Source organism: Leptosomus discolor, chromosome 18, assembly GCF_034619465.1.
Source record: "Leptosomus discolor isolate bLepDis1 chromosome 18, bLepDis1.hap2, whole genome shotgun sequence".
Taxonomy (NCBI): domain Eukaryota; kingdom Metazoa; phylum Chordata; class Aves; order Leptosomiformes; family Leptosomidae; genus Leptosomus; species Leptosomus discolor.
Window position 1 is genome coordinate 7,439,607 of NC_141408.1, and position 20,074 is coordinate 7,459,680.

The window sequence follows — 20,074 nt, forward strand, 5'->3', positions numbered from 1 at the left end:
CGGAGCAGCCGCGACTCCGCCCGCGCTGGAGCCGCCCGTCGGTGGGAGGGCGGCAGCCCCGGGAGGGCCCCGCGCTGGGGCGGGTTGGGGAGCTGCGGCCCCGCGGGAAGGACTCGCGTTGGGGCAGGGGGTGGAGGAGTGTCTGCCGGGAGAGGGACCCCGGGGGGGCAGGGGAGGGCGGCGAGGGCCCCTCTCCCTGAGGGGGAAGGAGCAGGGAGACCCCTCGTGCCGGCCGGGCTGTGCCCCCCATTCCCTGCCCCCCCTGTGCTGCTGGGGGGGAAGAGGGAGCAGAGCTGAGCGCGGGAAGAGCGGAGGGCTGGCGGGGGGAAGGTGCGTTGTATTTCAGACCCGGTTGTATCTCTCGTTCTCCTTGATGGTGGTGGTTGTTTTGTATGAAATGTGTGTTGTTATCCCCAAGTGGAGCCTGTCTTTTGCTGGTGGCCGTAACTGGTGGGTGAGCCCTCCCTGTCCTTTGTCTCGACCCTCAAGCCCTTTCGGTTGCATTTTCTCCTCCCCAACCCTGAGGGGACAGACTAGGGGTGAGTGAACGGCTGCAGGGGGCTTTTGGAGCCAGCTGGGTAGGGACAGCTGCCTAGGAAAGTTTACTGGCGTGGTAACTGTATTTGCCCCAGGTGGAGATCTCTATGTCCATGGACAGATTGGCAAGATCCCTCGTCTGTACCAGCCCTTAACCCCTTGTTTTCCAAGTGGCCGTCTCTTCGTGCTGCTAATGTTGATATTTAGCTGGTCACTGGCACCTAGCGCTGACGTGCAATTAGTGAATCTGCAAATGAGAGCCTGAGTAAGAGCCTCAGATGATACTGTGTCACTAATACTTGATTTGACAGTCCAAGGATTTCTGTGTTTTCCATGTTCGACACCTAGAGCACAATAGGATGGCTGTAGGTTAAAGGTCTTGACTTAGAGAAACTTAACCCAAGGTGATTTAGGAGCTTGGTGCTCGGAAGGCAATTTCCTTATAAAGCCGTCTTCTGCAACCCCAGTGTGAAGAGTTTTCTCTGGTAGAAGGAGCTTGGCTCTATTTGTCAAGAAAGAAGCGTACATGCTTGTGTTTCTTGTCATGTTTGTAGTTCAGCAGGAACGTATGGGAAGCACCAAAGTCAGTAGCAGCATCGGTAGCTGCTTTGTCCTTGCCCATTTCCACAGCAGCGTAACTCCCTGCCCAACCGTTAGTGCTGACTAACTCCCTGGAATTTCTGAAGGTACGTGTCCAGGTAGTAAGAGACTGCTCTTGCCATTTGAAACAAGCCAGCAGCTTGCCGAGAGGGCTGGTAGTGTGTTTGGGTCTACGTGGACACGTGTTTTGCCTGTAACTGTCCTCACCCAGTTTCTGGTGGGGCTTGGAGGGCTCCCTGGGCTGGGCAGCTTGCGCCTGCTGTAGCCGCAGGGATGGGAAACCGAGGTGGGATCCCCGCTGCCCGCCCTGCCTTCGGCTCCCGGAGAGAGAGCCCAGGAATTGCTTCTTAATGAACGTGTTGCCCGCAGAAGCGGAGAGGAAGGGGCTGTGGGCAGCGATGGGCGCGCGGGAGGCAACGGCCCATCAGGAGGGGTGTGGCGTGCAGCCCTTGGAGGTGCCATGGCAACGATTCCGTGGGTGGCTGTGACACGTGTGTTGGGTGTCAGTGACATGTGGTCGCCGCCCAGCGACGTGTCCAGCGGCCGTGACCTCTCCAGCAGTCACGGCGTCCCCGTCGGGCAGTGGAGCTGCGACAGCTGCCACGCACACAGCAGGAGCAGCACCATGCAGGGCCGGAAGGCAATGCTCAGCCAGCAGGCCCAGGGGCTGCGCGCCACCCTCGCCTTGCAAGGTGCTGCCCCTTGGGCTTCGGGGGGACGGCCCGGGGGCTCCTGGTCCCCACGTCGTCCTGCATGGTACCAACAGCACCTTTGTGTCCTCCAGAGCAAGGCAGGAAGATTTTTATGCTGTCCTGTGAGGAGAAGCTCCGTCAGAAGAGAGAGCGGCTTCCCCCGCTGCGTGAGGCGGTGCAGCAGGACATCCGTGCCCTGAGCGCTGCCCAGAAGGTACCAGCCCATCCCACCTGCTCTACCCCTGCCTGGTGCTGGCCCTGCAGAGCCAGCTCCTCCGCCGCGCCTCTCGGGAGGGCAGCGATAGGGTGCGACTGTCGCCACAGTTCAAGAGAGCTCTCTCCTGCCCACAGGCGTGGAAGCCACTTGCCGCCTCTGAGGCTTTCGGAGCGCAGAAACCCTTGGGCATCGCTTTGGCCGGGAAAACGCTGGAGGTAACAGCAGGGTCCGGAGGGCAGGGGCTGCTCCCAGGGGGCTGGGGCTCCGGGGACGCTCAGAAGAACAGGGGGCAGGGCAGAGGGGCCTGGTGCTGGCCCCAGGACAGCCCCACAGGGCTGGTACAGCGAGACACGGGGTGTTCACGTGTGGTCCCACGGGGTCCCTTTCCACCGCTGCACCCATCCGTGCAGGTCCTCCTTTAGCTCCCTGCGCAGATGCTTTGCCCCAGCAGAGCTCCTGGCCCTCCCACCCTGCGCGTCCCCGGGGCTGCCTGGGTTCCTACAGGGTCCAGCTGCACCCCTGGGAGACAGGTGCTGTCTCTGCCCTTTGCCGCCTGTCCCAACGTGGTGACCTGCTTATTCTAAGCCTCGAGAGAGAGAGGCGCTGGCCCCGCGGAGCTGCCTTTGCCCAGGGGCCTCTTGCAGGCAGAGAGCGGTGCCTCCGCTCTCCGCCAGCCTCCACATCTGGGGCACTGACCGGTTCTATGGATGCCCAGCCCCGGGTCTGCGTTATGCAGGGTCCCTAAGCCTGACCCGCCAGTGCCATCAGCAGACACCTGCCTCTGCCTTAGCCCAAGCAGCCCCCCAGAGCAAAGCTCTGCCAGAGCCCGTCCTGCCAAGGCAGTGACGATGTCCCGGAGCAATGTCCCAGCGTCCCCAGCTCCACCTTGGGGGGAGTTTTCCAGGCAGGACCCCCTTCTCCCGTGGGTGCCCAGCAAGCCCTACTTCCAGCCGGGTGAACCCTTGCATGCCCACCCAGGTGGCCCAGGAGAAGCTCCAGGCTCAAATCCACGAGCAGGTGAACACCTGCAACATGCTGCTGTACCAGCTGAGGCAGCGGAGCCGAGTCCGGGATGAGCTGCAGGAGAAGTTGCAGCAGCTGCAGGATGCCGAGATGGACAACCGGTGGCATCAGGCACAGGTACCCAGGGCCCCTCCCTGGGGTGGCAGCACCCACGGGGTCTTTAATCTAAGCCCTGCACGCCCCGGGTGGGCACCAGGCTCCGCACAGGGGCTCACCCTGTGTCCGTCCCCCCCGCCATCTCTGCGCCAGGTGGTTCACCAGCTGAGGAACAGCATTGAGAAGATGCTGATCAAAGTCCAGGCTGCAGAGAAGGTGACCTCTGTGTACCTGGTGGTGCGGGATGCCCTGAGGAAGGTGAGCTCCTCCTCACCGTGCCATCGTCCCACCTGCTCCCCCTGCAAAGGCAATGAGGTGCCCAAGGGGCCGTGCTGGTGGGACGCCCTCCCGGATCAGCGCGGTCCTCCTGCTCCCCTCCGTTCATTCCCTGTCAGAGCGCGGGGGACCCCTGGGGCTCAGTGGGCTGATGTGCTGTGGCTCCCTGTGCCCCAGGAGCTGGCCCAGCTGCCTCAGCACCTGGACCTCCTGAGCAAGACAGCTGATCTGTACCACGAGGAGCTGGAAACCATGGAGCTCATGGCCTTGGATGCCCTGAAAGCCGCTATTGCAGCCAAGGTGAGATGGTCCAAGGCACCTCCCGGAGCAATGTCCCAGCGTCCCCAGCTCCACCTTGGGGGGAGTTTTCCAGGCAGGACCCCCTTCTCCCGTGGGTGCCCAGCACCCCTTTCCAGCCGTCCAGAGCCCACAGACGGCACCACGCGCTGGGGCTGCTCAGTCTTCTGCAATAAAGAGCAAAAGAGACCGAGCTGGGTTTGCCCAGGGCACCCACGTGCCTCCAGAGCTCCTCTCGAGTCGTGTTCTTGGGCCAGGCTGCCCTGGGGCTGGGCACAGCCTGCCTGAAGCACCTGCCCGCCTGAAGCACCAGCCATGGCGAAGCAGCGTGCTGCACCCTCCAGCCCTCCTGGCCCGCTTTCCTTCCCAGCCTGTTTACACGGGGCAGGGGTCGTGTTTGGCGCTGGACATCCCAGGCACTTCTCCCTTCTCTGATCTGCTCCAGAAGGACATGGCCAAGAAGAAAGCCGAGTTCCTGGCGGAGAGAGAGCTCTGGTGCCGCTCCCTGGCTACCCAGAAGAGCGAGCTCGAAAGGCATCTGAGAGCGGTGAGCCGGGGGGGACCCGGCGCAGGCAGGGCTGTGGGCAGGTGGCGGGCATTAGTGCTGAGCCCCCTGTGGTGCTGGTGGGGGGCTGCAGGGCCAGCTCCCCCAGGGTGCCAGCAGCTCAGGGGGTGACGATGAATGTCCTTGCAGCAAGCCAGGTCCCAGCCTGCCAAGGGCTTGCCGAGCGTGCACACGCAGGACCCGCTGGTGGGTGAGTGCCTGGAGGGCTGCGGAGGGGTGGGACGCAGGCGCAGCCGCAGGCATCTTTCCCTGACGCTTCCCTCCCACCCCAGCTGCCAAAGAGGCCACCGAGTTCCAGGCAGCGTCCGAGAAGCTGGAGAAGGCCAAGGCTGCCGTGGAGTGCTCTCACTTCAGGGTAACATAAAAACCCCTCCCCCGTAAAACCCGGGGCTGTTGGAGCCCTGGGGTTTTGAGACCTCTCTGCTGGCCTTGCTTTGTGGCCGGGTTAGCTGCTCTCCTCTGCTGCTGGAGCCCCCCTAAGGCCTCTTGCGCGGGCAGGGATGGAGCTGCTTTTCTCCCTATGAGCCATGAGCTTGCAGCGGTCCGTGGTGCAGACACCTCCCCGAGGCCACGGCCCGGGTCCTGTACCCTGCCGGAGCGCCACGGGCTGAGTCCCTGTGCTCTCCCCCGTCCAGGACATCCCCAGCAAGCTCCTGGCGCAGAAGTCGTCCTTAGCGGTCATGCAGGAGCGCATCAAGGCCTGCGAGCAGAAGCGCCACATGATGGAGGAGAAGCTGAAGGAGCTGGAGGTGAAGCAGGCCAAGCTGAAGTTTCGCCCGCCCGCCGAGACCAACAGGTGCTGTTGCTGGCCTCAGGGCAGTCATGCCAAGCGTGCCCCTACCCTTGTGGGGGATGTGTGCATCATGCGTGTCCCAACAGGGCACCCCTTCCTCCGTCCCCCTGCAGCCGCCCACCCCTCCTGCACCGGGAGGTTTTCTGGGCAGGGTGCTCGCCCAGCTCTGCTCCTGGCAGGGCACCCAAAGCTCCCGCTGTGGCAGCAGGGGGACCCTTGCTCCTTGCCTGGCGTGGGAAGTGGTACCAGCAGCACGGAGCTGGGTTGCAGGCAGCATCTCTGCTCCGCACTTGGGGGCGGGGGCAACCTGAGCAGCTTTTGCAGCAGATTTGGGGGTATCTCGGCATGCCTATGCAGTTGTACAGATGCGAGTGTGTTTGGCTGCAGGAGGCTGGAGGAGCTGAGGATGCACCTGCAGCAGGAAGAGGCTCGGCTGGAGCAGCTGCGAGGCCCGGTGCTGAGGAACCAGCAGGTCCTGGTCCAGATTGGAGATGCTGTCGAGAGCCTCTTTGCCTATCTGCGTGGGATCACCGTGCCTGGCCAGGTACTTGCACCGTGCTGGGGTGAGCACGGCCCCAGCCGCTGCTCGGTGGCGCGAGAGCACAGCGCAGTGACGCTTGGTGCAGCCGACGTCACCCCAAGGGGCTCATTTTCCCCACCACGGTGGTTCTTCTCTCTCCGACTCCAGGACGATTCTGTCAAGGCCAGCAGCGTGGAGGAGAAGCTCCAGCAGTGCCAGCAGAAGCTGCAGTACCTGGTGCAGCGGGTGGCCAGCCTGTCCCCCGAAATGCGCAGCCTGGACCAGGAGAATAAGGTGCGCGGGGGCTCCGTCCCTGCTGTGATCTTTGGGGACACCCCCGGGGCTCTCCCGGATGGCCCGTCCCAAGCCGTCCTCCCAGCTGGGAGGATGCAGGTGGCCCCAGGGAAGAGCCATGGAGCAGCTCAGCCCCAGGTGGCACTGGGCACTGGGGGCTGTTTTCTCCAGGGGGACATGGAGGTGGAGAACCGCTTGGCCTGTGACACCCACCTCCCTTTCAGCACTTAACCCCGGGCCTCTTTCCCAGGCTCTTGTCAAGGTGCAGAATGCCCTGGAGAAGGCAGCTGTGAACCATCCGCAGAACGTCAGAATCCCCTTGAAGGAGAGCAGCAGCACGGTGGAAGGTAGGAGACACAGCAGCTGCCCCAGCCCCTGCCCGCTGGGCCTTCTGGGCGTCCTTGCCTGCCTCCCATTGTCCCGGCAGACCCCAAGCCAGGAGTTGCCTCCAGGCCTTGGGGCTGACCTTGGCTGTCTGCAAGGCTTAGGGCATGGGTGGTGATTTGAGGTGGGGATGTGGGAGAAGGAAGGCAGGCGGTGGGGCGGCGAGTATCGAAGCACAGCAGGAACAAGGAGAGATGCTGTGGGGCAAGGAGGGAGAGCCTCACCTCCCAGATCACCTGGTTGTGAAGACTAAGCAGTGCTTGGCTCTGCCTGGGGCCTCCTCCTAGTGGCTGCTCTTGGAGGAGACCATGAGCTTTTGGCAGCTTACCACCTCTTTTTTTAGCCACCACCCTGTAGCTCCAGACCTTTACGGGAAGCCTCAGCAGTGTGGGAGATGGGCCACAGCGGTGGTCATCCTGGGATGCTGGGCTGGAAGAGCTAGTGGGGAGTGCCTGTGCCCGAGGGCTCTCCGGGGTGCCCTCGGCCCTCAAAAACGTGCTGCCTCTCCCCTGAGGACACGGGCACAGCAGAGGTGACCCCGCAGACCCTCCTCAGCCCGTTCCTCTCCGCTCTCTCCTCCAGACCCCTCTGATTTTCCCAAGAAAGGCAAGAAAGTTGTCCCCACCAGGAAAGACATCAAGAAGCAGGGGCTGCAACTGATAAAAGCAAACAAAGTGACAAGAATTGGCTGGTACCAGGGCAGCTTTGTGGATCTCCGGCCCACCGCTGACGCTTCGGATGCACCAGACCGGCTGTTGTAGCCTTTTCCCAGCAGTTGAATACAGCAGCTCTTCTTGGTTCCTCTCAAGCCTGTGGTCGCTTCTGTCCCCTAGAACGCATGGGGGTCAAAGCCTGAGGGGTGCTGAGCTGGGTTTGGAGGCAGCCCCGTGCCCCTTGCCCTCGCCCAGCCGCTCTCCCTGCAGAGCTGGGGCTGGGCTGGGGAGAGCCATTGGGTTCAGGCTCTTGAGGGGCCCCAACAGCCCCTCCAGGTGATAGCAGTAAAGAGGGGGATGATTCAAACGCGATCTCTCCCTCTGCGACTAGGAGAGGAACCAAATACGAGGCTCCTCGAGAACCTAAAACACAGCCTGAAAAAGTTCATCAAATGCCCTTGAGGCAGGTCCCTCTAGGAGGACAAGGGGGAGGTTTTGGGTTTGTTATTGTGCCTCTAACAGCACATGACAGAAGAGGTCTAAAGAAGGAATTACCCCCCTACCTGGATGATCCTATTGGAGTAGGGGAGAAAATAGATGAGTACCTGGGGAATGCTGATTCTACCTGGAAGGACTGGGATTTCCTCCTGGGAATCCTATTGGGACAGTAAGAAAAACAGATGATTTTACAGAAAGCTCGTCAGTTGTGGGAAGATGAACACGGATAGGCAGCAGGAGGCGCAAATGCACTCACAGTTGAGGAGACAATTCCTCAGGTGGACCCTAACAGGGATCCCAATAATCGGGTTACTTTGGCCCGCCTCTGGGGTCATCGCGCCTACTTCGTTAGGGCGGTTAAAACGGCAATTCCTAGACCCTACAATGTGCTAAAAGCTATGTCTTTAGAACGAGGAAAAGAGGAGAGTCTCTCCCACTGGCTGGAAAGGACTAGGGATGCCTTAAGAAAACGAGGGGGGAGGGACCCTGAGGGGCCAGCCTTTGACACCTTGTTAAGGGTGCAATTTGTCCCCAAATCCTGGCCTGACATAAGAAGGAGAATACAGAAAGATGAGGAGTGGCAGAGCAGGCCCTTGGAAGAATGCGTTAAGAAGGCACAGCAGGTGTATGTAAGAAGGGATGAGGAAAAGATGAGGGTAAAGGCGAAAGTTACGGCACAGTTTTTACAACCCCCAAGGGTGAAAATGCAGGGACTCCCAGGATCAGAAAAACGGAGGGGAACACCAGCATTTAACAAAAACATGTCTTCCTCAGCGCGGGGGTAAACCAAGGGGTCAATTGGGAAGAAATCAGTGTGCTATCTGCAAAAAGGAAAGGGCATTGGAAAAAGGAGTGCCCTCAGAGACAGGCGGACCCTTGTGAGGAGGAAGTCCACCGGTTATTGGCAATGGATTGTTAGGGGTGTCAGGGGCTCCCATTGTGTCAGGGACCCACCACCCTGGAGCCCTTGATAACTTGTAGGGTGAGTCCAGATCGAGAGGAAGTGCACTTCCTAGTGGACGTGGGGGCCTCTCAATCCACTTTGAACTTTATTCCAAAGGGGGGACAATTGTCAGGGGGATTTTTGACTATCCAAGGGGTGAGGGGAGAGGCTGAACAAGTATGAATTATTCAGCCACTGCTAATTGAGGTAGGAGATAAATTTGAAATGCATGAAATTTTGTTTGTCCCTAATTGCGATTGCAGTCCATAGGGGAGGGATTTAATGGCTAAACTGGGAATGCAAATTAATATCATCAAGAATGATGAGGAAGCAAATACTGGGGTGACTTTGTGCAAACTGTCTGATAAAGATTATGCTAAAATAAACCCGGAAGTATGGGCAGTCCCAGGGAAGTATGGAAAATTAGATATGGAGCCCCTTCAGATTCCTTTGAAACAGCCTGGTCAAGTAGTCTCTAAAAAGCAATACTCTGTTTCAAAAGAAGGAAGAAAGGGATTACAGCCCGTTATTGAGTCTTTACTAGAGGAAGGTCTTTTGGAACCCATGGCACGGGGGCTGCTGAGCCGAGATGGGGTGTCCGGGGTGGGGGCCAGGGGAGGATGCTGAGGGTGATCAGGGGCAGGGATGCCCATGGGAGGATGGCGGGGGGGGGGGGCTCTGAGGGCTTGGGATGCCTGGGGATGCGCTTCCCCTGCACCCCACAGCCCAGCCCCGCAGGGTGCAGGGTAACAGGTACAGCCCTGGGCCATGCGCACCATGGCTGCTGCTGGCTGTCACGGCAGGGGGCCCAGGATCACCCCCACACGCTGCCCTGGGCTGGGGCCGGGCATGCACGAGTGCAGGTGACCTCCCAAAGTGCCAGCCCCTGCTCCTGTGCACCCCCTGCTCGCTGCCACCCCTGGCCAGGAACAGCAGGGCTGGGCAGTGCTGGGATCTGTGTGTTCACAGCCGGATTTGGGGGGGCCCAGTGAGAGCCGTCGGGCACCTCACCCTGTGCTGGGCTGGATCAGTCACACAGCACTGGGCGGGGGGGGCAGCAGGGGGCAGGGGGGTGTGAATTTTGTAGGATTTAAGCAGGGGGAGTTGAAGTCCGCTGGAGGAGGGAGGTTTGACAGGTCAGGTGCCGAGGGCCTGCGGGACTAGATCCTTAGTCCAAGGCTTCCTCCAGGAAGCTGATTTCTGCAGCAGCCTATTGACACCAGCGTGTGCAAGGCTGCGCGACGTTTCTTTAGGAATATTTTGGAAGGAGTTGCCGCTCTAGAGCCTGAGTTTTGCTCGGGGCCAGTGGAACAGAGCTTCTTGAACCCTTTTATCCATCTTAAAACGCTTTCTCTCGCCCCCAAGCTGATCTTCCTCGGTGTTTCAATGCTGCTGTGGTAGTTTGGTGTCTGGTGGGGTTTTGGCACGGTTTCGGTAGTGGGGGAGGGAGCCCCTGGAAGAGGCTCCGAGAAGCTCCCCCGGCTTCAATTTCGGACCCGCCTCTGGGCAAGGCCAGGCCGATGGCGCCTCTGCGAATCCCGGTTGAAGAGGGAAAGAAGCCGCTGATTGTCGGCTTTGGTTTTGTCTGTGTGTGTTGGCGAGGGTGTGAGAGAAGGGGGATGGGAGAGAGCCAGCCCTGCGGAGCCCCGGTCCGGGAGGCAGCAGAGGGGGAGCTGTGCCGGAGCAGGGGTTCCCCTGCGGCCCGCGGTTAAGATGGCGGCGGAGCCCCTGCAGCCCCTGGAGCCCAGCGGCGGCCCAGAGGTCGCCCTGCAGCCCGCGGAGGGCCCCGGGCCGGAGGAGCAGGGCCCGGGCCCGGAGCAGCCGCGACTCCGCCCGCGCTGGAGCCGCCCGTCGGTGGGAGGGCGGCAGCCCCGGGAGGGCCCCGCGCTGGGGCGGGTTGGGGAGCTGCGGCCCCGCGGGAAGGACTCGCGTTGGGGCAGGGGGTGGAGGAGTGTCTGCCGGGAGAGGGACCCCGGGGGGGCAGGGGAGGGCGGCGAGGGCCCCTCTCCCTGAGGGGGAAGGAGCAGGGAGACCCCTCGTGCCGGCCGGGCTGTGCCCCCCATTCCCTGCCCCCCCTGTGCTGCTGGGGGGGAAGAGGGAGCAGAGCTGAGCGCGGGAAGAGCGGAGGGCTGGCGGGGGGAAGGTGCGTTGTATTTCAGACCCGGTTGTATCTCTCGTTCTCCTTGATGGTGGTGGTTGTTTTGTATGAAATGTGTGTTGTTATCCCCAAGTGGAGTCTGTCTTTTGCTGGTGGCCGTAACTGGTGGGTGAGCCCTCCCTGTCCTTTGTCTCGACCCTCAAGCCCTTTCGGTTGCATTTTCTCCTCCCCAGCCCTGAGGGGACAGACTAGGGGTGAGTGAACGGCTGCAGGGGGCTTTTGGAGCCAGCTGGGTAGGGACAGCTGCCTAGGAAAGTTTACTGGCGTGGTAACTGTATTTGCCCCAGGTGGAGATCTCTATGTCCATGGACAGATTGGCAAGATCCCTCGTCTGTACCAGCCCTTAACCCCTTGTTTTCCAAGTGGCCGTCTCTTCGTGCTGCTAATGTTGATATTTAGCTGGTCACTGGCACCTAGCGCTGACGTGCAATTAGTGAATCTGCAAATGAGAGCCTGAGTAAGAGCCTCAGATGATACTGTGTCACTAATACTTGATTTGACAGTCCAAGGATTTCTGTGTTTTCCATGTTCGACACCTAGAGCACAATAGGATGGCTGTAGGTTAAAGGTCTTGACTTAGAGAAACTTAACCCAAGGTGATTTAGGAGCTTGGTGCTCGGAAGGCAATTTCCTTATAAAGCCGTCTTCTGCAACCCCAGTGTGAAGAGTTTTCTCTGGTAGAAGGAGCTTGGCTCTATTTGTCAAGAAAGAAGCGTACATGCTTGTGTTTCTTGTCATGTTTGTAGTTCAGCAGGAACGTATGGGAAGCACCAAAGTCAGTAGCAGCATCGGTAGCTGCTTTGTCCTTGCCCATTTCCACAGCAGCGTAACTCCCTGCCCAACCGTTAGTGCTGACTAACTCCCTGGAATTTCTGAAGGTACGTGTCCAGGTAGTAAGAGACTGCTCTTGCCATTTGAAACAAGCCAGCAGCTTGCCGAGAGGGCTGGTAGTGTGTTTGGGTCTACGTGGACACGTGTTTTGCCTGTAACTGTCCTCACCCAGTTTCTGGTGGGGCTTGGAGGGCTCCCTGGGCTGGGCAGCTTGCGCCTGCTGTAGCCGCAGGGATGGGAAACCGAGGTGGGATCCCCGCTGCCCGCCCTGCCTTCGGCTCCCGGAGAGAGAGCCCAGGAATTGCTTCTTAATGAACGTGTTGCCCGCAGAAGCGGAGAGGAAGGGGCTGTGGGCAGCGATGGGCGCGCGGGAGGCAACGGCCCATCAGGAGGGGTGTGGCGTGCAGCCCTTGGAGGTGCCATGGCAACGATTCCGTGGGTGGCTGTGACACGTGTGTTGGGTGTCAGTGACATGTGGTCGCCGCCCAGCGACGTGTCCAGCGGCCGTGACCTCTCCAGCAGTCACGGCGTCCCCGTCGGGCAGTGGAGCTGCGACAGCTGCCACGCACACAGCAGGAGCAGCACCATGCAGGGCCGGAAGGCAATGCTCAGCCAGCAGGCCCAGGGGCTGCGCGCCACCCTCGCCTTGCAAGGTGCTGCCCCTTGGGCTTCGGGGGGACGGCCCGGGGGCTCCTGGTCCCCACGTCATCCTGCATGGTACCAACAGCACCTTTGTGTCCTCCAGAGCAAGGCAGGAAGATTTTTATGCTGTCCTGTGAGGAGAAGCTCCGTCAGAAGAGAGAGCGGCTTCCCCCGCTGCGTGAGGCGGTGCAGCAGGACATCCGTGCCCTGAGCGCTGCCCAGAAGGTACCAGCCCATCCCACCTGCTCTACCCCTGCCTGGTGCTGGCCCTGCAGAGCCAGCTCCTCCGCCGCGCCTCTCGGGAGGGCAGCGATAGGGTGCGACTGTCGCCACAGTTCAAGAGAGCTCTCTCCTGCCCACAGGCGTGGAAGCCACTTGCCGCCTCTGAGGCTTTCGGAGCGCAGAAACCCTTGGGCATCGCTTTGGCCGGGAAAACGCTGGAGGTAACAGCAGGGTCCGGAGGGCAGGGGCTGCTCCCAGGGGACTGGGGCTCCGGGGACGCTCAGAAGAACAGGGGGCAGGGCAGAGGGGCCTGGTGCTGGCCCCAGGACAGCCCCACAGGGCTGGTACAGCGAGACACGGGGTGTTCACGTGTGGTCCCACGGGGTCCCTTTCCACCGCTGCACCCATCCGTGCAGGTCCTCCTTTAGCTCCCTGCGCAGATGCTTTGCCCCAGCAGAGCTCCTGGCCCTCCCACCCTGCGCGTCCCCGGGGCTGCCTGGGTTCCTACAGGGTCCAGCTGCACCCCTGGGAGACAGGTGCTGTCTCTGCCCTTTGCCGCCTGTCCCAACGTGGTGACCTGCTTATTCTAAGCCTCGAGAGAGAGAGGCGCTGGCCCCGCGGAGCTGCCTTTGCCCAGGGGCCTCTTGCAGGCAGAGAGCGGTGCCTCCGCTCTCCGCCAGCCTCCACATCTGGGGCACTGACCGGTTCTATGGATGCCCAGCCCCGGGTCTGCGTTATGCAGGGTCCCTAAGCCTGACCCGCCAGTGCCATCAGCAGACACCTGCCTCTGCCTTAGCCCAAGCAGCCCCCCAGAGCAAAGCTCTGCCAGAGCCCGTCCTGCCAAGGCAGTGACGATGTCCCGGAGCAATGTCCCAGCGTCCCCAGCTCCACCTTGGGGGGAGTTTTCCAGGCAGGACCCCCTTCTCCCGTGGGTGCCCAGCAAGCCCTACTTCCAGCCGGGTGAACCCTTGCATGCCCACCCAGGTGGCCCAGGAGAAGCTCCAGGCTCAAATCCACGAGCAGGTGAACACCTGCAACATGCTGCTGTACCAGCTGAGGCAGCGGAGCCGAGTCCGGGATGAGCTGCAGGAGAAGTTGCAGCAGCTGCAGGATGCCGAGATGGACAACCGGTGGCATCAGGCACAGGTACCCAGGGCCCCTCCCTGGGGTGGCAGCACCCACGGGGTCTTTAATCTAAGCCCTGCACGCCCCGGGTGGGCACCAGGCTCCGCACAGGGGCTCACCCTGTGTCCGTCCCCCCCGCCATCTCTGCGCCAGGTGGTTCACCAGCTGAGGAACAGCATTGAGAAGATGCTGATCAAAGTCCAGGCTGCAGAGAAGGTGACCTCTGTGTACCTGGTGGTGCGGGATGCCCTGAGGAAGGTGAGCTCCTCCTCACCGTGCCATCGTCCCACCTGCTCCCCCTGCAAAGGCAATGAGGTGCCCAAGGGGCCGTGCTGGTGGGACGCCCTCCCGGATCAGCGCGGTCCTCCTGCTCCCCTCCGTTCATTCCCTGTCAGAGCGCGGGGGACCCCTGGGGCTCAGTGGGCTGATGTGCTGTGGCTCCCTGTGCCCCAGGAGCTGGCCCAGCTGCCTCAGCACCTGGACCTCCTGAGCAAGACAGCTGATCTGTACCACGGGGAGCTGGAAACCATGGAGCTCATGGCCTTGGATGCCCTGAAAGCCGCTATTGCAGCCAAGGTGAGATGGTCCAAGGCACCTCCCGGAGCAATGTCCCAGCGTCCCCAGCTCCACCTTGGGGGGAGTTTTCCAGGCAGGACCCCCTTCTCCCGTGGGTGCCCAGCACCCCTTTCCAGCCGTCCAGAGCCCACAGACGGCACCACGCGCTGGGGCTGCTCAGTCTTCTGCAATAAAGAGCAAAAGAGACCGAGCTGGGTTTGCCCAGGGCACCCACGTGCCTCCAGAGCTCCTCTCGAGTCGTGCTCTTGGGCCAGGCTGCCCTGGGGCTGGGCACAGCCTGCCTGAAGCACCTGCCTGCCTGAAGCACCAGCCATGGCGAAGCAGCGTGCTGCACCCTCCAGCCCTCCTGGCCCGCTTTCCTTCCCAGCCTGTTTACACGGGGCAGGGGTCGTGTTTGGCGCTGGACATCCCAGGCACTTCTCCCTTCTCTGATCTGCTCCAGAAGGACATGGCCAAGAAGAAAGCCGAGTTCCTGGCAGAGAGAGAGCTCTGGTGCCGCTCCCTGGCTACCCAGAAGAGCGAGCTCGAAAGGCATCTGAGAGCGGTGAGCCGGGGGGGACCCGGCGCAGGCAGGGCTGTGGGCAGGTGGCGGGCATTAGTGCTGAGCCCCCTGTGGTGCTGGTGGGGGGCTGCAGGGCCAGCTCCCCCAGGGTGCCAGCAGCTCAGAGGGTGACGATGAATGTCCTTGCAGCAAGCCAGGTCCCAGCCTGCCAAGGGCTTGCCGAGCGTGCACACGCAGGACCCGCTGGTGGGTGAGTGCCTGGAGGGCTGCGGAGGGGTGGGACGCAGGCGCAGCCGCAGGCATCTTTCCCTGACGCTTCCCTCCCACCCCAGCTGCCAAAGAGGCCACCGAGTTCCAGGCAGCGTCCGAGAAGCTGGAGAAGGCCAAGGCTGCCGTGGAGTGCTCTCACTTCAGGGTAACATAAAAACCCCTCCCCCGTAAAACCCGGGGCTGTTGGAGCCCTGGGGTTTTGAGACCTCTCTGCTGGCCTTGCTTTGTGGCCGGGTTAGCTGCTCTCCTCTGCTGCTGGAGCTCCCCTAAGGCCTCTTGCGCGGGCAGGGATGGAGCTGCTTTTCTCCCTATGAGCCATGAGCTTGCAGCGGTCCGTGGTGCAGACACCTCCCCGAGGCCACGGCCCGGGTCCTGTACCCTGCCGGAGCGCCACGGGCTGAGTCCCTGTGCTCTCCCCCGTCCAGGACATCCCCAGCAAGCTCCTGGCGCAGAAGTCGTCCTTAGCGGTCATGCAGGAGCGCATCAAGGTCTGCGAGCAGAAGCGCCACATGATGGAGGAGAAGCTGAAGGAGCTGGAGGTGAAGCAGGCCAAGCTGAAGTTTCGCCCGCCCGCCGAGACCAACAGGTGCTGTTGCTGGCCTCAGGGCAGTCATGCCAAGCGTGCCCCTACCCTTGTGGGGGATGTGTGCATCATGCGTGTCCCAACAGGGCACCCCTTCCTCCGTCCCCCTGCAGCCGCCCACCCCTCCTGCACCGGGAGGTTTTCTGGGCAGGGTGCTCGCCCAGCTCTGCTCCTGGCAGGGCACCCAAAGCTCCCGCTGTGGCAGCAGGGGGACCCTTGCTCCTTGCCTGGCGTGGGAAGTGGTACCAGCAGCACGGAGCTGGGTTGCAGGCAGCATCTCTGCTCCGCACTTGGGGGTGGGGGCAACCTGAGCAGCTTTTGCAGCAGATTTGGGGGTATCTCGGCATGCCTATGCAGTTGTACAGATGCGAGTGTGTTTGGCTGCAGGAGGCTGGAGGAGCTGAGGATGCACCTGCAGCAGGAAGAGGCTCGGCTGGAGCAGCTGCGAGGCCCGGTGCTGAGGAACCAGCAGGTCCTGGTCCAGATTGGAGATGCTGTCGAGAGCCTCTTTGCCTATCTGCGTGGGATCACCGTGCCTGGCCAGGTACTTGCACCGTGCTGGGGTGAGCACGGCCCCAGCCGCTGCTCGGTGGCGCGAGAGCACAGCGCAGTGACGCTTGGTGCAGCCGACGTCACCCCAAGGGGCTCATTTTCCCCACCACGGTGGTTCTTCTCTCTCCGACTCCAGGACGATTCTGTCAAGGCCAGCAGCGTGGAGGAGAAGCTCCAGCAGTGCCAGCAGAAGCTGCAGTACCTGGTGCAGCGGGTGGCCAGCCTGTCCCCCGAAATGCGCAGCCTGGACCAGGAGAATAAGGTGCGCGGGGGCTCCGTCCCTGCTGTGATCTTTGGGGACACCCCCGGGGCTCTCCCGGATGGCCCGTCCCAAGCCGTCCTCCCAGCTGGGAGGATGCAGGTGGCCCCAGGGAAGAGCCATGGAGCAGCTCAGCCCCAGGTGGCACTGGGCACTGGGGGCTGTTTTCTCCAGGGGGACATGGAGGTGGAGAACCGCTTGGCCTGTGACACCCACCTCCCTTTCAGCACTTAACCCCGGGCCTCTTTCCCAGGCTCTTGTCAAGGTGCAGAATGCCCTGGAGAAGGCAGCTGTGAACCATCCGCAGAACGTCAGAATCCCCTTGAAGGAGAGCAGCAGCACGGTGGAAGGTAGGAGACACAGCAGCTGCCCCAGCCCCTGCCTGCTGGGCCTTCTGGGCGTCCTTGCCTGCCTCCCATTGTCCCGGCAGACCCCAAGCCAGGAGTTGCCTCCAGGCCTTGGGGCTGACCTTGGCTGTCTGCAAGGCTTAGGGCATGGGTGGTGATTTGAGGTGGGGATGTGGGAGAAGGAAGGCAGGCGGTGGGGCGGCGAGTATCGAAGCACAGCAGGAACAAGGAGAGATGCTGTGGGGCAAGGAGGGAGAGCCTCACCTCCCAGATCACCTGGTTGTGAAGACTAAGCAGTGCTTGGCTCTGCCTGGGGCCTCCTCCTAGTGGCTGCTCTTGGAGGAGACCATGAGCTTTTGGCAGCTTACCACCTCTTTTTTTAGCCACCACCCTGTAGCTCCAGACCTTTACGGGAAGCCTCAGCAGTGTGGGAGATGGGCCACAGCGGTGGTCATCCTGGGATGCTGGGCTGGAAGAGCTAGTGGGGAGTGCCTGTGCCCGAGGGCTCTCCGGGGTGCCCTCGGCCCTCAAAAACGTGCTGCCTCTCCCCTGAGGACACGGGCACAGCAGAGGTGACCCCGCAGACCCTCCTCAGCCCGTTCCTCTCCGCTCTCTCCTCCAGACCCCTCTGATTTTCCCAAGAAAGGCAAGAAAGTTGTCCCCACCAGGAAAGACATCAAGAAGCAGGGGCTGCAACTGATAAAAGCAAACAAAGTGACAAGAATTGGCTGGTACCAGGGCAGCTTTGTGGATCTCCGGCCCACCGCTGACGCTTCGGATGCACCAGACCGGCTGTTGTAGCCTTTTCCCAGCAGTTGAATACAGCAGCTCTTTTTGGTTCCTCTCAAGCCTGTGGTCGCTTCTGTCCCCTAGAACGCATGGGGGTCAAAGCCTGAGGGGTGCTGAGCTGGGTTTGGAGGCAGCCCCGTGCCCCTTGCCCTCGCCCAGCCGCTCTCCCTGCAGAGCTGGGGCTGGGCTGGGGAGAGCCATTGGGTTCAGGCTCTTGAGGGGCCCCAACAGCCCCTCCAGGTGATAGCAGTAAAGAGGGGGATGATTCAAACGCGATCTCTCCCTCTGCGACTAGGAGAGGAACCAAATACGAGGCTCCTCGAGAACCTAAAACACAGCCTGAAAAAGTTCATCAAATGCCCTTGAGGCAGGTCCCTCTAGGAGGACAAGGGGGAGGTTTTGGGTTTGTTATTGTGCCTCTAACAGCACATGACAGAAGAGGTCTAAAGAAGGAATTACCCCCCTACCTGGATGATCCTATTGGAGTAGGGGAGAAAATAGATGAGTACCTGGGGAATGCTGATTCTACCTGGAAGGACTGGGATTTCCTCCTGGGAATCCTATTGGGACAGTAAGAAAAACAGATGATTTTACAGAAAGCTCGTCAGTTGTGGGAAGATGAACACGGATAGGCAGCAGGAGGCGCAAATGCACTCACAGTTGAGGAGACAATTCCTCAGGTGGACCCTAACAGGGATCCCAATAATCGGGTTACTTTGGCCCGCCTCTGGGGTCATCGCGCCTACTTCGTTAGGGCGGTTAAAACGGCAATTCCTAGACCCTACAATGTGCTAAAAGCTATGTCTTTAGAACGAGGAAAAGAGGAGAGTCTCTCCCACTGGCTGGAAAGGACTAGGGATGCCTTAAGAAAACGAGGGGGGAGGGACCCTGAGGGGCCAGCCTTTGACACCTTGTTAAGGGTGCAATTTGTCCCCAAATCCTGGCCTGACATAAGAAGGAGAATACAGAAAGATGAGGAGTGGCAGAGCAGGCCCTTGGAAGAATGCGTTAAGAAGGCACAGCAGGTGTATGTAAGAAGGGATGAGGAAAAGATGAGGGTAAAGGCGAAAGTTACGGCACAGTTTTTACAACCCCCAAGGGTGAAAATGCAGGGACTCCCAGGATCAGAAAAACGGAGGGGAACACCAGCATTTAACAAAAACATGTCTTCCTCAGCGCGGGGGTAAACCAAGGGGTCAATTGGGAAGAAATCAGTGTGCTATCTGCAAAAAGGAAAGGGCATTGGAAAAAGGAGTGCCCTCAGAGACAGGCGGACCCTTGTGAGGAGGAAGTCCACCGGTTATTGGCAATGGATTGTTAGGGGTGTCAGGGGCTCCCATTGTGTCAGGGACCCACCACCCTGGAGCCCTTGATAACTTGTAGGGTGAGTCCAGATCGAGAGGAAGTGCACTTCCTAGTGGACGTGGGGGCCTCTCAATCCACTTTGAACTTTATTCCAAAGGGGGGACAATTGTCAGGGGGATTTTTGACTATCCAAGGGGTGAGGGGAGAGGCTGAACAAGTATGAATTATTCAGCCACTGCTAACTGAGGTAGGAGATAAATTTGAAATGCATGAAATTTTGTTTGTCCCTAATTGCGATTGCAGTCCATAGGGGAGGGATTTAATGGCTAAACTGGGAATGCAAATTAATATCATCAAGAATGATGAGGAAGCAAATACTGGGGTGACTTTGTGCAAACTGTCTGATAAAGATTATGCTAAAATAAACCCAGAAGTATGGGCAGTCCCAGGGAAGTATGGAAAATTAGATATGGAGCCCCTTCAGATTCCTTTGAAACAGCCTGGTCAAGTAGTCTCTAAAAAGCAATACTCTGTTTCAAAAGAAGGAAGAAAGGGATTACAGCCCGTTATTGAGTCTTTACTAGAGGAAGGTCTTTTGGAACCCATGGCACGGGGGCTGCTGAGCCGAGATGGGGTGTCCAGGGTGGGGGCCAGGGGAGGATGCTGAGGGTGATCAGGGGCAGGGATGCCCATGGGAGGATGGCGGGGGGGGGGGGTGGGGGGGGGGTGGGGGGGTGGCCCTGAGGGCTTGGGATGCCTGGGAATGCGCTTCCCCTGCACCCCACAGCCCAGCCCCGCAGGGTGCAGGGTAACAGGTACAGCCCTGGGCCATGCGCACCATGGCTGCTGCTGGCTGTCACGGCAGGGGGCCCAGGATCACCCCCACACGCTGCCCTGGGCTGGGGCCGGGCATGCACGAGTGCAGGTGACCTCCCAAACTGCCAGCCCCTGCTCCTGTGCACCCCCTGCTCGCTGCCACCCCTGGCCAGGCACAGCAGGGCTGGGCAGTGCTGGGATCTGTGTGTTCACAGCCGGATTTGGGGGGGCCCAGTGAGAGCCGTCGGGCACCTCACCCTGTGCTGGGCTGGATCAGTCACACAGCACTGGGCGGGGGGGGCAGCAGGGGGCAGGGGGGTGTGAATTTTGTAGGATTTAAGCAGGGGGAGTTGAAGTCCGCTGGAGGAGGGAGGTTTGACAGGTCAGGTGCCGAGGGCCTGCGGGACTAGATCCTTAGTCCAAGGCTTCCTCCAGGAAGCTGATTTCTGCAGCAGCCTATTGACACCAGCGTGTGCAAGGCTGCGCGACGTTTCTTTAGGAATATTTTGGAAGGAGTTGCCGCTCTAGAGCCTGAGTTTTGCTCAGGGCCAGTGGAACAGAGCTTCTTGAACCCTTTTATCCATCTTAAAACGCTTTCTCTCGCCCCCAAGCTGATCTTCCTCGGTGTTTCAATGCTGCTGTGGTAGTTTGGTGTCTGGTGGGGTTTTGGCACGGTTTCGGTAGTGGGGGAGGGAGCCCCTGGAAGAGG

General features: G+C 60.6%; 2 protein-coding genes across 5 annotated transcripts; both read left to right on the top strand.

Annotated features, from left to right (window-relative positions):
- The first annotated feature begins 226 nt into the window (after positions 1–226).
- LOC147414142 (coiled-coil domain-containing protein 183-like) lies at positions 227–7,102 on the top strand. Of its 2 annotated transcripts, none has more exons than XM_086475230.1 (14): positions 227–1,223; positions 1,922–2,043; positions 2,181–2,261; positions 3,025–3,186; positions 3,319–3,423; positions 3,619–3,741; positions 4,184–4,285; positions 4,433–4,493; positions 4,576–4,658; positions 4,939–5,099; positions 5,484–5,640; positions 5,785–5,910; positions 6,161–6,257; positions 6,877–7,102. In XM_086475230.1, the coding sequence occupies exons 2-14, from the start codon at positions 1,942–1,944 to the stop codon at positions 7,053–7,055; spliced, it is 1,539 nt and encodes a 512-aa protein (XP_086331356.1). In that variant the 5' UTR covers positions 227–1,223; positions 1,922–1,941; the 3' UTR covers positions 7,056–7,102. The 2 variants fall into 2 exon arrangements, with proteins under 2 accessions (XP_086331356.1, XP_086331355.1); XM_086475229.1 differs by lacking the exon at positions 227–1,223 and adding an exon at positions 1,660–1,829.
- Positions 7,103–10,434: 3,332 nt separating this feature from the next.
- LOC147414143 (coiled-coil domain-containing protein 183-like) lies at positions 10,435–17,303 on the top strand. 3 transcript variants are annotated; one of them, XM_086475250.1, is made up of 14 exons: positions 10,435–11,424; positions 12,123–12,244; positions 12,382–12,462; positions 13,226–13,387; positions 13,520–13,624; positions 13,820–13,942; positions 14,385–14,486; positions 14,634–14,694; positions 14,777–14,859; positions 15,140–15,300; positions 15,685–15,841; positions 15,986–16,111; positions 16,362–16,458; positions 17,078–17,303. In XM_086475250.1, the coding sequence occupies exons 2-14, from the start codon at positions 12,143–12,145 to the stop codon at positions 17,254–17,256; spliced, it is 1,539 nt and encodes a 512-aa protein (XP_086331376.1). In that variant the 5' UTR covers positions 10,435–11,424; positions 12,123–12,142; the 3' UTR covers positions 17,257–17,303. The 3 variants fall into 3 exon arrangements, with proteins under 3 accessions (XP_086331376.1, XP_086331374.1, XP_086331375.1); XM_086475248.1 differs by lacking the exon at positions 10,435–11,424 and adding an exon at positions 11,861–12,030; XM_086475249.1 differs by lacking the exon at positions 10,435–11,424 and adding an exon at positions 11,861–12,030 and having other exon boundaries at positions 14,388–14,486.
- Positions 17,304–20,074: the final 2,771 nt, after the last annotated feature.